The sequence below is a fragment of the Biomphalaria glabrata genome, chromosome 6 (genome assembly GCF_947242115.1).
Source record: "Biomphalaria glabrata chromosome 6, xgBioGlab47.1, whole genome shotgun sequence".
NCBI lineage: Eukaryota > Metazoa > Mollusca > Gastropoda > Planorbidae > Biomphalaria > Biomphalaria glabrata.
This window is the reverse complement of record NC_074716.1, coordinates 8,140,208-8,153,851: the sequence shown is the minus strand read 5'-3', so window position 1 is coordinate 8,153,851 and position 13,644 is coordinate 8,140,208. Positions and strand designations below refer to the sequence as shown.

General features: G+C 31.8%; 2 protein-coding genes and 1 long non-coding RNA gene across 4 annotated transcripts in view; 1 reads left to right on the top strand and 2 right to left on the bottom strand.

Annotated features, from left to right (window-relative positions):
• Positions 1 to 2,227, bottom strand: part of LOC106078569 (cilia and flagella-associated protein 47-like) — a 66,113-nt gene extending 63,886 nt beyond the window's left edge. For both annotated transcript variants that reach the window (XM_056032232.1, XM_056032233.1), the window contains exon 1: positions 1,965 to 2,227. In XM_056032232.1, the coding sequence (XP_055888207.1) occupies positions 1,965 to 2,114 (150 nt within the window). In that variant the 5' untranslated portion in view covers positions 2,115 to 2,227. The remainder of the gene's footprint in view (positions 1 to 1,964) is intronic.
• A 206-nt stretch (positions 2,228 to 2,433) lies between these two features.
• On the top strand, positions 2,434 to 10,027 carry LOC106078668 (dnaJ homolog subfamily B member 13-like). Its single transcript, XM_013239636.2, has 7 exons — positions 2,434 to 2,580; positions 4,699 to 4,805; positions 5,065 to 5,226; positions 7,633 to 7,790; positions 8,076 to 8,208; positions 8,990 to 9,161; positions 9,608 to 10,027. The coding sequence occupies exons 1-7, from the start codon at positions 2,513 to 2,515 to the stop codon at positions 9,759 to 9,761; spliced, it is 954 nt and encodes a 317-aa protein (XP_013095090.1). The 5' UTR covers positions 2,434 to 2,512; the 3' UTR covers positions 9,762 to 10,027.
• Positions 10,028 to 10,365: 338 nt separating this feature from the next.
• Positions 10,366 to 11,460, bottom strand: LOC106078672 (uncharacterized). The gene is made up of 2 exons (XR_001219874.2): positions 11,404 to 11,460; positions 10,366 to 10,734 (listed from the first exon to the last, which is right to left on the bottom strand). It is a non-coding gene; the product is annotated as an uncharacterized LOC106078672 (long non-coding RNA).
• Between the last annotated feature and the right edge of the window lie 2,184 nt (positions 11,461 to 13,644).

Below are 13,644 nucleotides of genomic sequence, written 5' to 3'. Positions count from 1 at the left end.
TGAGAATTGTTGACATCAAGTAATTCTTCATTAGTTTGAGGAGCGAGAAGCTTCTTTCCCCAAATTCCACAATTATGGGTATTGTATATAGCCGTTTTTTTACTTTCAATTATTGTCTACATATTTCATGAGATTTGTATGTTTTCAAAAGATTTTTAATAATTTCCGGTGATTTCCAGGACTTTTCATATATTTTGCCATGGGAAATCTGTTATAAGTTATAAAATGGTTTAATTTAATAATTTACACCAAGAATTAGCACCGGTCCTACGAAAGTGCGGGGCCCACTGCTGTCGCATAGGCAGCAGTGGCCTAAGGCCAGCCCTGCAAAATAGCGACATATGCCACACCATGGTTTGACTAGTTTTTTATAATTTTGTTATCATCTGTGCATAATGTTCCGGAACTGTGGAACTAGCTTATTAGTTGTTTTCCTTGTGACTGCTTTCAAACTACAGTCAGTCAACATTGATCTGTTTTTACACTTGTTTATTTTCAAACAGAAAAAAAAAATGCTTGTTCACTGATGTATGTGGACAAAAATAATGTGAAAGTTTAACAGCAAAGTTTTTTAAAGTATGGAAATACAACTTCTGGCACCCATAAAATTCTGCAGAATAAATTAATGGAACTCCTCTTTCAGGTCATAATTTGCTTGGAGGTATGCCATGTAGAGCTGAATGGTGAGCTGAGTGTATTGAAAACTAAATTAAAGTTCTTGACGTCTTAAAATTTGCTTTCAAATTCCACAACCAAAGAATTCAAATAACTTTTGTACTTTTCAACCATTTCACTAGAAATAGATTTGTCTTTCACATGCTTGCCTGGAGAAATGGAAAGCTTTGTTTGAAAAGATTTAACATGCACATACATTTCATGTGCAATACTTCCGATGAAAAACATGAAGTCTGTCTTCCATTCTTCGTTAGAAATATTAGTAAAAAAGTCACAGTCAATGTCATTCAAGGGACATAACAATTTCTTTCTTGAGATTCCATATTCTTCTCAATACAATACTATGCTAAGCCATCATATATATTTTTTGGTACCAAACATCGGAATGTTTTGTTTCCAAATCTTCAGAAATCTTATCGGGGCTGCCTGTGGTTAAAGACTCTTAGCACTGATAAATTTGATCAATGAGTTAACAAAGTTAATAATATGTTTGATATTCAATGCACTTTGCAAAAACTATCCTGAGTTTATGGTTTAGATATTGTTGTTTAATTTATAAAAAAAAAAAGTTTTTTTCTCAGTAAAAACACGGGCTCCATCAGTTGTTAACCCTTACCATTTTGTTCCAAGCTAACCCAAGACTTTCAACACAGTTATTTAAAGCATTAAATTAATAATGGCCTGAATTTGAATATTTAACTGAATGTTTCAAAATATTGCATATAGGAATAATCTTAGTTTATTTCAGTTTTTTAGAATGACATGTATTGTAGAGACAATGTTTTTTTCCCCTCTTCATCATAAGTGATAAGAATCAGAAATTTCAATAATTTAGGCTATATAGATATTTAAAATGAATTATTTTTAATATATATGAATTCTTTATATGTAGCCTATAATGTGTGAGCACACCTGATTTCTGTAGGTGTCCACGGGCCGTATAAAACAGTCAGGTGATCCGCATGTGACCCAAGGACCGTAATTTGCCCACCCCTGATCTAGAATCAATTTTCGCAGACTTCAATTTCACAATTTCTAAATCTAAAATATAGATCTATAAAAGGCCAAATACACAGGGTACGAGATGTTTAGGTTATAAACAATTAGTGCACTAATTAGATTAGTAAATTTAGTAGTCTAGTAGATTATTTATAATTGGTGCACTATGACTATCACTAAGTAATTGCACAGATGATTAATTTTAAAATTTTTACTTTATCTTATATAATACAGATAATGCATAGTCTACATATAAAAATAGATTGATATCTGTATTTCTATATACTTACTTCTAATTTCGGTCCATACAGTCGAATACTTTTACTAGAGCTGCTGACATTTCTTACTGTTAGGTTTATTTCAGCGCAGGTGCGAGGCTTTGTGTTGAAGAATTGAATTACTTGAGGGTTTACTCTTACACCCAAGACATCCCCTTCCATGATTACTTTTCTTTTACAAAAAAAAATTCAAATTTGGGGGAAAATAAAGAAAATAATGTATTAATTAATGCATCGAACTGTTCTCACTGAACACTATCACAACATCGGCCATTTTTGTTTTCTTAAACTTTGGTTGCTTGGGACTCTTCATTAACAGAACAATTATAGTTTCGAAACTATTTTGATAAAATAATTTATTGACAAAATAATTATAACAATTGATTATTATATTATTTCACCAGATCTTGTAAATTATATAGATCTAGAAATAGAATAGGAAAAAAAATACTTCGAAACTCAAACAATTTGAACTTTTCATCACCGTAACTAAGGATGCCAGGGCTTATTCGATAGTTTGTCATCCGAGCTGATTGTAAATAAAACAGTTTAATTCGGTAATGGGGGTTGATTATTATGATATTCTGGGCCTTACCAGAAGTGCTACAGATGCTGACATAAAGAAATTGTGAGTGTATTATTTATCGTTATCTAATCTAAATACATTTTATTTTGTCCGCTATAGTAAAAACTGAGATAATCATATTCATAGTAAATGATAGTAGTCTAGCTAAGAATAATTTTTGAAACACAATCATTTCAATCAATATCATGACAATGAATAAAGTCTATAAACTTACACGCTAATAAAAATATTAATAATATAAGAATATTAATTAAAAAAATAGTTTTAAAATATAGAGCCTAATAATCTTGTAACTAAATTGCTATCATATCATAATGATAAATCAGATAATTAGGTTAAACACAATATAGATCTATTATATCATTATATATATATATACTCTAAGGTCACACTATAAATAATGATCATTAATCATCATTACTAGGCCAGTGTTGCACACTATCTATCTTATATGTACACATATTAACTTAGTGGTTTAATACAGCCAACTGATATTTCATAGAATCATACTATTTAATTCTTTGCTCAAACTCAAAGCTGTGTACTGTGTGATTCCTCAGTATCCTCCAAGGTTGCGCATCTTGCAACCAAAATAAAAGTGGAGCTGTTGCAAATGTAAACACCTGGATGGTGCAGAGTAAACTTAAAATGAATAAATTAATTCATTAAAATGTACACTTTGAACAACTTTTCAAAAGTGTACTGTACACAATTTTATCATAATAAACTGCAAGGTTTCCTTTGTCCATATAGTTTGTAAACTTGGAATTTTATCTTTACTTGACTCTATTCTTTTAACATTCACATAGTCAGCTCTGCAAGGGTCTTTATGTGGATTTGCATATATTAGGTCAGATCTGACCATAATTAATTATATAGTCAACAAAGAAAATTGTTGTTGCAGTCATACTCTCCTGCCTTGACTATTGCAATGATGTTGAGTATTGCTGACAAAGTGACCAAGCTGAAGGGAATTCAGAACAGCACTACACAGATAGTTCTAAACGAATCAAGATGCATTCATGCTACTGCTCCCCTGTGAAAATTCCATTGGCTATGATTGCAAGAATTGATTACTAGGTGGCCACACATTGTCATCAGTGCATTTTTAATGACAAAATACCTATTTGCACCTTAGAGAACTGATCATTTCCTTTGTCTTTCAGACTCTCAACTCTATTTGTTTTGCTGCATATTTCCTCCAAAACTTATGGTTTGGGGGCCTTAATTTCAGTGCATGGACCAAAGATGTGGATCTCTTTCCAGAGCTAAGACACTACACTCAAGAAGAACATGAAGACTTTCCTTTTCAAAGTTTATTTACTTTGCCTTTTTAGTTCCTTTTTCTTTTGTCTGTTATGTTCTCACAGCACGTTGAGTCTACATTATGATTGTTAACAGTGCTATATATCAAATTTTTATTACTAATAGTACCGGTAATTACATTTAGTTGTAAGTAGATCTACACATTTAGACTATGTGAGTGTAAAATGGACTTTAAAAAAGCAGGTTTAATAATAATTTAATTTCAGGTTCTGTTCTGTTCATTTTATTACATAACATCCTTTTAAGTACTTTCTCACAAAAACGTTCACAACAAACAATGACGCAATATAAACATATTAGATCTGGTTTTTAATCTTAGACTATAACATTAGATGTATAAATGAAATATATAACATTTTTAAATATGATTTCAAATTATTAAGCCTATCGCTCATTTTAGATATAATTGAAGAGCTTTATCCAAATAATATAGTCACAAAGATATATATATATATATATATATATGCTTTAGTGCTTTCAAAAACTGTATTTGTTCATTAATTAATGTAGAACAAATTTAATTTACCAACCGGTAATCAAATAGGGGATTAATAGGTGCCAGCATAAGAGAAATCATATTGCTGGCCCTAACTAGTGGTTAAAAGCTGAATTTATTTTCAAAGAAATGGATTATAATTATTTATTTAGGGCACCATTTATTTCATTTTTATCACTTTAATATTTCAAAAAAACAACTTTTAAACCTGCTCCGTTTTCAGTTTTATGATTTATTGCTAGTAGTATTTCAAATTGATTAAAGAAATCTAGATTATTTTTTATTTTAACATTTTCAACATTGGTCATTAAAACATGATGCTTTACATTTCAAAACAGCTACCGAAAATTATCATTAAAATATCATCCTGATAAGAATCAGGGAGATCAGAATGCAGCTGATAAATTTATGCAAGTTGCTGAAGCATATGATGTCCTCTCAGACCGTAAGTTTCAATAAATAATGCAGCATTTTATTAGCTTCATTTTGCACTAAAACATAAGTTCTAACTCCTATTTTTGTTAAGTGTTTCATTCAGTCATACAAAGTTCATTAAAAAATGCTTTTATGACCTCTTTATGTGGCACATTATGTAGGTTGCATTCCTCATTAATGTTTGGACTCGAAGATAAGCCTTATTATTATGAACATCAATACTAATCACACTTGATTACATTGCTGCTTTGTTTTTGCTTTTTATTTAGCTCGCAAACGTGCAGTCTACGATCAATTTGGGGAGGAGGGCTTGAAGCATGGTGTACCTGCTGGTAGTGGTCATGCAGGAGCTTGGACATATGGCTATGTCTTCCATGGAAACCCAGAAAAGGTTTTTAGAGAATTTTTTGGAGGTGACAACCCCTTCCAAGGTAATATGCCTATTGGTTCTATGGGTCCTTATTTCACTGTCTGTGTTTTTAAGCCATGCCTAAACTTTGGTCCTCAGTTTAGATTTTATTTATATAAAAGTCCTGGGTTGAATTCCTGTTAATATATGGTCTAATCTAGGGGAGATAATAGTTGTGCTGGGCATATACCTTCAATAGAACACAAGTAGCATTCACATGTTTATATAACCTTTGTACCTTCAACAGCTATAGAACCTTTGTAGTATTCAATCTATAGAATATATGTACCTTAAAATCTATAAAAAGTAAACTTTACATGAACTCTTGTTCCTTGATACTTATGTGAAATTTGTTGTGATTACAAGGACTAATTTTTAAGACTAAGACTGTTTTATTGATCCTTATGGAAATTTGTTGTGATTACAAGGACTCTTTTCTCATATAAAGACAACACAACAGAAAAATACACATAAATATAACATAAAGAGTTCATTCAGCGACTACACACAGGCATCTTGGTGCTTTTCATGTTCCCTGATCAACCAGTGGCGGTGATATAGTCTGACAGAGTGAGGTATGAATGAGTTTTTGCATCGCTCTGTTCTTGTTTTGATTGACAGCTGTCGCCCACTTCGCGACGACCTGGCGTAGTTCTGATGGAGAGGATGGCTGTTGTCTTCCAAGATTTTTTCGATTTTCCTTACACAGTTTTGTTCAAAAAGTTCCTTTAAATATGGTAATGTTGTGAGTGTAATTTTGTATGCCCTTTTTATTATGTTTTCGCAACAGTTTAGATGAAGCGTTGCCTTGCCAACAAGTTATTCAGTATGTTAGCATATTTTGTATAGTCAAGCCATAAAAGTATCTAGGATCTTCTTGTTTAGTTTAAAGCTATGAGTTTGTATAGAAAAAATAGTTGCTGGGCTGTTTTCTTTGTCAAGAGTTTCAAGGTGGTTTTCCCATGAAAGTTTGTTATTAATGATGCCTAGATATCTATATGCCTTTACTTGTTCTATATATTGTTACGTATCTCTCCTACTATCCAGGCTCTCTTCAAACTGCACCACACGACACAACGAACTTAAAGAACCTCACAACTCAGGGCTCCAAAGTATCAGTCAGTTTAATTGCAAATACATTACAAACACTGTACAGTTGGCAACAATATCACATTAACTCTCCAAAAACCTAGCCTTGCTCCGTCTGACTTCACACACTGTCCTGGTTCTCGCCTAGTACTGGTCACATAGCGAGGTAACGTGAAGTCTCGTCTTTCTGACACACTCGCTCTTATATAGTGTCTCTACTGGCCTTCTAGAATCGGATGGAACGTTCTTGACCACTCAGAATGATCACAATCGCCGTGACTTGCGTGCTTAATATTTACACACAGGTCGTTGCCGAACTGGCGTGTACTGTCACTGGTCACAGTTGACCACTCGTCCTGCGCTGGACTGTGGCGATTTGAGTAGGCTAAAAACACACAGCACTACCCCCATCTGTGTCACCACCAGGTTTACAACAATATGTTGTGTTTATTTGCAGTTCACGTATAGTTTTTTCTTTCTGAAATCTATATTAGGTTCTTTAGTTTTTGTGACATTCAGTTCTAGAAAGTTGTCGGTGCACCAGTTTGTAAACTCTTCTATCGAGCTTTTTCAATTAAACAACAACAATACTCAACAAATAACAGACACATCCACATCTCAGAAGTTAATTGAGTGACTACACACATCTTGATCTTTTTCTGTTCCCTCTTGTTCCCTGGTCAACAAGTAGAATTGATACAGTTTGAAAGAGTAAGGAAAAAACAAGTTCTTGTACAATTTGGTTCTAGACATAATGAACAGAACATCGTGGGCAATGGTTGTCTTCTAAGATTTTTACAAAAAAACAAAAAAAAAAAAGAAAACAATAATAACTAAGATGGTGATAAGAGTTTATGTTGCATAAAATTCTTCGCAACCCCTGCATGCAAATCGATCATACTTACACCTTTTATTGCATTAACAGAATCATGACTCAATCAATAAGTATTTATTTCAGTTGCTTTGAATATAGTGAATTTAATAGTGAATTTAGACTTTAACATAGTGCCAGCATCTTATTATCGAGATAAAACTGAGTGTAGTGTGTAGCACAGCCTTTAACAGCTTAATTCTAAAATAATTTATTTTTATCTGCAAATGCTATTTAATTTTGAATACTAAAGTTACCTGTATGCTTTTAAAGATTAAAGTAGTTGTTGGACCTAATTTAAGCTTATTGAAGGTGATGAATGTTCAATGGTGCTTCTCATGTTCGAGATTTCAACATAAACAAGGTAAAACAAAAAAAAAAGCAATGTAAATTTTGATCCTATACTGGTATATCATTTTATGGTGTTTCAGAATAATTTTGACTTAAAAATAAACAAAATGTTTTCAGAGTTTCACGACCGTATAGATGGAGACCTAAGCATGGGATTTGGAGGCTTACATGGAAGAGGAGCCAAAAAACAAGATCCACCCATTGAGAGAGACTTGTTTCTTAGTCTAGAAGAAGTTTACCATGGCTGCACAAAGAAGATGAAAATTTCAAGAAGGGTTAGACACACATTTACAGTATAGACTAATATTCAAATCAAAATAGTAATTATTAAATTCTAGCCCAAATCATATTTATTTTTAAAAACCATTTCTGGAGGATTATTTGTTTACGAATAATTGCTTTTTTTCAAAATTTGTTTTCATTATTTGTATATGAATAAGTGATTATTTTTAAATATTTCTGTAAATAGGTACTTGTGTTTTCATTATTTGTACATAAATAGGTGCTTGTTTTCATTCTTTGTTTATGATTAGGTGCTTTTATTTGTCATCATAAAATAGGTGATGAATGAAGATGGACACACTTCAAGTATTCGTGACAAAATTCTTACAATCACAGTGAAAAAGGGATGGAGGCCAGGCACAAAAATAACATTTCCTCAAGAAGGTGATCAGGGTCCAAATAATGTACCAGGTAATTTGTCAGTGACTGTTAACCAATTTATACTGGTGACAAGTTGGATAAGATGGCTTCTAGAGTTTATAGCTTTCAATTTAGTCCAGACAAATCTGTCCAGACAATATATTTGTAATTTCAAGACCACTAAATAGATGAATTATACTTTTTTTTAAAACCATTTATTCTAAAAATTATTTAGAATAGATGTATTATAATTCCACAAGGTTTTATGCCACCTTGTTCAGGTATCTTTTTTTTTTAAATTACACATATTTAATTGTATTGCAAATATTTTTTTATTCATCAAATTAAATAAATAAGGGATATAAAAACATTTAAACAAAAATATAAAGATCTCACTGCATCAGAAGACTCACAAACCTAATAAAAATATTGTATTTATTTTGATATATAATGTGAGAAACCTCCACAGTGTAGTAGCCATGACAGCAGCTTCTATCTAAAATTTCAACAAATTAGAAAGAAAAAAATAATTGTTTGAACCTCAAAACAATATTCAGAGATGAGGACACAAAAAGTGTCAACAAACTTTTGTGTAACTGTGTTAGATTACAATAGAAATGTCTTTTTTTTCAATGTGATGTTGTTTTTTTTAATTACACAACTACCAAGTGATAGTCCAATATACTTTACTAAGACCAACTTTTAAAGTAGAATATACAAAATCTTTTAGCTTGTAGATAAAGTATGTTTGAAAGATAGTGTTAAGGTATCTTGATAGGACATTTATTAAGTCTTTCCTAAAAATATACATCAAATTTTTTATTTCTATCAGCGGATATTGTATTTATTGTCAAAGACAAGCCTCACCCAAGGTTCAGACGTGATGGTGCCAATTTGATCCACAGAGCCCGTGTCCCTCTTGGTAGAGCTCTTACAGGGTGTACAGTTGAAATTCACACACTGGATGAAAGGACTCTCCATATTCCAATCAATGACATCATCAGGTAACCAAGGATATGTTAGCCTCTGATTGAAACCTATTGTTGATGTATTTTCAAATTTACTTTCACAATTGCTTTACCACAATCACTAAAACCAGGATGATGGATTGATGAATGTGATTCATAGATTAATGTGTATCTCTTATGATAACATTCAAGTGATCTTAAAATTAACAATTGGGAGCTTTCTTTTTTTTTTTTTTGCATTTGTCATTGAAACAGGGTCTTAAGAGAGGTACCATTATTACAGCTTTTCTACCGTGAATTTACACTATTCCACCATATTAATGATACTACTTGACCTTACGAAATTACACTATTCCACCTTATGAATATATATTGCTTGACCTAATGAAACTACAGTGAAAACAGACTAGCTGGGTGTATGTAGATAAAAAAAAAATTAGCTACAGTTACTAAAAACTTTTTTTTTAACTTTCTCTCTTCAGACCTGGTTATACAAAAGTTGTGCCAGGAGAAGGCATGCCACTTGTGGTAGCACCCTGTGACAAGGGAGATCTCATTATTGAATTTGACATTGAGTTCCCACCTTCCCTACCACCTGAGAAAAAAGAACATGTTCGAAAAGCTTTAATAAATTAAGGAGACCTCCTTGCTATCAATGTTTTAATCCTTTAAAAAGTAATGTTTTCAATTCTAGAAAGAACAACACTGAAAGGCTTGATACCATCCATTGTAAACCAGTATGCCTATATTTTAATAGTATTGTTTGAACATTATTGAATTATCTTCGTTATAATCAATTAAATTCAAGTTTTTTGACTATCATGAACTAAATATACCTTTTGTCAATTACTCATGTGATGTGCATTCCTTGCTGATGAATAAACTGTTGTAATTTTTTAAAATATTTTTTTTTAATTTTGTAAAGTATTTCAGTACTTTTTGAAATCTATATTTATGGATTACATTCAATTACACAAAAACTGAAACAAAAAACAAAAATGTTTATGTCCAGTTGGTAATTTGTCAATAGGATTGGTAGAAAATGACTTAAATTACTTTCCAGCTCCAATGAGGGAGGACTGTAGAGTTCGTTATCTTGAGCTAACAATATTATAACAATAATTGCTGAACATAAGAAGACAATCATCCCAACAATTTTAAGGGAAAAGTTTGAACTACTCTAGACAAATGTAGTTTAACATTATCAACACAAACATATAAAAATGTATACGAGAAAATATTTTTAAAAAATTATTTCAGTTTTATTATGTATCAAAAGTGTTTTGAAAACAAGAAACAAAAAAAAAAGTGTATCTTAACAATCAAATATTTTTAAAAATATATCAAGCAGGTAACTATTGAATTTGAAAATTGAAATAATAAACATTTCTATTGATTCCACATAGTTCAATGGTGAAACAAACAATACGAAGTTTGTCAAGGCAGTCAGTGTGTAGTTAGTTACATATGAAATGAAATGAATAATTATAAATTATACCAAAAGCAAAATGAGACACATTTTCTCAAACATATATATTACAAATTCATGTACATAACACTTGCATACAGTTCTTCAGATCACAGGTGGATAGCAGCAACAAACAACATTCTGAAAATAAAGTAATTAGTAATCAAACAATTTTGTACCCTCCAAAAATATCAAGTCTAAAACCAAAAATTGTTTTCATACCGGTATTCAATAGCATGAGAGTCAAACTTGCTACCTAGAAGTGTAAAGCAGTTAAACTACTGGCTTGTTTACATCTAAATAGTATTTAATAAAAAATCTTAGTTCATCCTTTTCTATTCTTTCTTTGTATTTCTCTTTCATTCAACATACATCACTCCATGTGCACATTTAACTAACCAGCTCTTATAATAGTTCCATGGAAGGTAAAAGTCTCTATAGGTCTCAAAGAGGATTATACTAATTTTTTTTAGTAATTCTGTAAGGACAAACAAACTTGAATAATAAAAAAAAATAAAGTTTTCAGTAAGCTCTAAAGTAATACATGCCCTTGCCAAAGGCAGGTACTTAAATAGACTACCAGTGAACAATGGCTTTCTCAGTATCGGATGTCACAAAATAGTAAGTTGCAACTGATCCTGCTTGGTCATTAAAAATACTGCACTCATCTTTTATCTTCTGACACTAATTCAATCCCTCTCAAAAACTCTTATTTAAAACTAAAGCTTTTTGGAATATTATTTTAAAAAAAGAAAGAAGCAGAAGAAGAAGTCATTCATTTCTAAATAGATTTAAAATAAATATGCTTACCTAAAAAACAGGTTTAAAGTCTAGCCAAATATTTCAGTACACAGAGTGATGACTAAAAAAGTATAAATTTAAGCATGTGCAAAGTAACTCATTTATAGGACATTATAAACATTACCCAAATCTAAAAAAAAAATGATTTAACTTGCTGGAAAAGATGTATATTTCTAACTTCACATAGGTTCATTACAACTGAATTCTAGTTAATTTTTTTGAAAAATACTATATGAAGTCTGACCGTAATAGTTTACTTGACAGCCATTGTTCACTTCACACATCATAAATACAACTGAATCACACACAACACAAAATGCAGGGATTATAAAATAAGCTTGAAGTTAAAGTTAAGTCACTTCAGATAATTAGGGTTCATAGTTGTTACCTTTTCAAATGTTAAACCCCATCTCTCTCATACATTGCTTGTGTTTCTCTATCAAGTCACCACAATTTTCTTCTCCTTTCTCAATGACGCTAAAAAAACAAAACAAGGATAGAAAATGAGAATCCTATTCATTTGTTTCAATAACAAGGATATTCTCAAATATACCATTCTAAGATTTGGGTAAAAAGGGAAAAAAAAAATTTAGTGGCTGGAACACTCACATTGGTATTCATTACTTCATGTGTGACTGTGATGCCAAATAAATATTTTACATCTATACAGACAGATTGTGCTTGAAGTATACTTTAAGTAAAAAGTTCCCCTATCAGACCTTGTGATCTATAGGGTTGGCCTACGGTTGAGTTGGGTGTCATGGGGCCAGCACAATGACCAACCGCCTTTGCTTTTCCCTAACTAATGTCATATACCCATTAGAGCTGGGTGGACTCAGAGATCTTCTCAAATTTCAAATCCAAGTCTTCACAGAGATTCAAACCCGGGACCCCCAGTTCTGAAGCCAAGTGCAGTACCCCTCAACCATTAGAGCTGGGTGGACTGAGAGGCGCCCAAAGATCACAAAATTAAAAATCCCAGTCTTCAACAGAATTCGAACCCCAGACCACTCCGCTCAGCCTCCTGAAGTATACTATATTTAAAGGGAAACTCCGATGGCTTTTCAAATTTAAGTTATTGACATATTTAAATTCTGCGTAAAAAGTTTAGTAAACATTTTACCATTTTTTATTTAAATGCTTAGAAACATTTATATTTAATAAATTAGTCAATAAATTCTTGACATCTAAAAAAAGAGGGGTTCTATGATATTTTGTTTTAAACTATGTCAAACGTCACTTCCCTCAACAATACTGAAAGAGAAACTAGATTTGACCAATCGCTTCATTCTTACAGTAGCTGTTAGGCTTAGTGACGGCCTAGTCCAGAGCTATGATACAGTTATATATATATATGCATGTATATATAGATCTAAAAGCATTAGGATAATCAACTCGAGAAAAAAAAACATTTTCATCTAAGCCTCTCCCTGCCCCAACAAGTAAATAGATTGTGTGTCTCACTGATTCGAACAAACTGGTCAGTGTAAGGCTAGTGGAGACTATGTGTAGTCAGTCATGACAAGACAACCAAGCGATAGTGTTTGTTGTGTGTTGAGTGATCTGGCGAGAAAATACACACTGCCGTGGTTAGTCAAGCATGTAAATCTACTTTTAATATGCATTTTTTTTTGCTTACAAGATCCTAGGTCTAACTGCATAGACCAAGATATATTTCTTTTACGAGAATGTAAACTTTGCTGTATGGTCTCCTGTTATACAATAAGTCAATAGATTAAAACATATTTGTGACGTCACGTAGAAACCCGGTGAAAGTCTGACTGTTTTACGAAAATTACGTCAGAAAAACATCAATTACTAAGTTATTATTGCAAAGAAAAAAAAAGAATTATATATTCATTATCTGTAAATCAAAATACATATTATATCAAAAAAATGTCAAAACCATCGGAGTTTCCCTTTAATATAACATTTTCAATTAGCTTTTAAAATACACTTTCCCTCAGGGTGTTTCAAGCGCATTCATTGTCACCAAGAAGTATGTTGGGTCCCTGTTCATCAAGTGCTGGTTGGTGTGTTAGTGCTTTTTCAGTTGTTTGTGTTAGCAAATTATGAGGTGAAAAATAGTAGTCAAACTGACTTCCATTAGTTTGGAATCTTTTCTTAATAATTTCAATTTCTTAACAAATGGTTGAGTATGCTTAAAACTCCTTTAAAAAATCTCATAATTGAACTAATGTTAACAGTAAACAATATTTAAGTATAAGTATTAAGTGAAACTAAACACAG

Bases quoted from the DNA above. Each gene is read 5' to 3' on its own strand.
- LOC106078668 (XM_013239636.2), top strand. From the start codon at position 2,513: ATGGGGGTTGATTATTATGATATTCTGGGCCTTACCAGAAGTGCTACA. The intron at 5,227-7,632 runs GTAATATGCCTA...AAATGTTTTCAG, and splicing joins AGGTGACAACCCCTTCCAAG to AGTTTCACGACCGTATAGAT. The intron at 7,791-8,075 runs GTTAGACACACA...ATCATAAAATAG, and splicing joins AGATGAAAATTTCAAGAAGG to GTGATGAATGAAGATGGACA.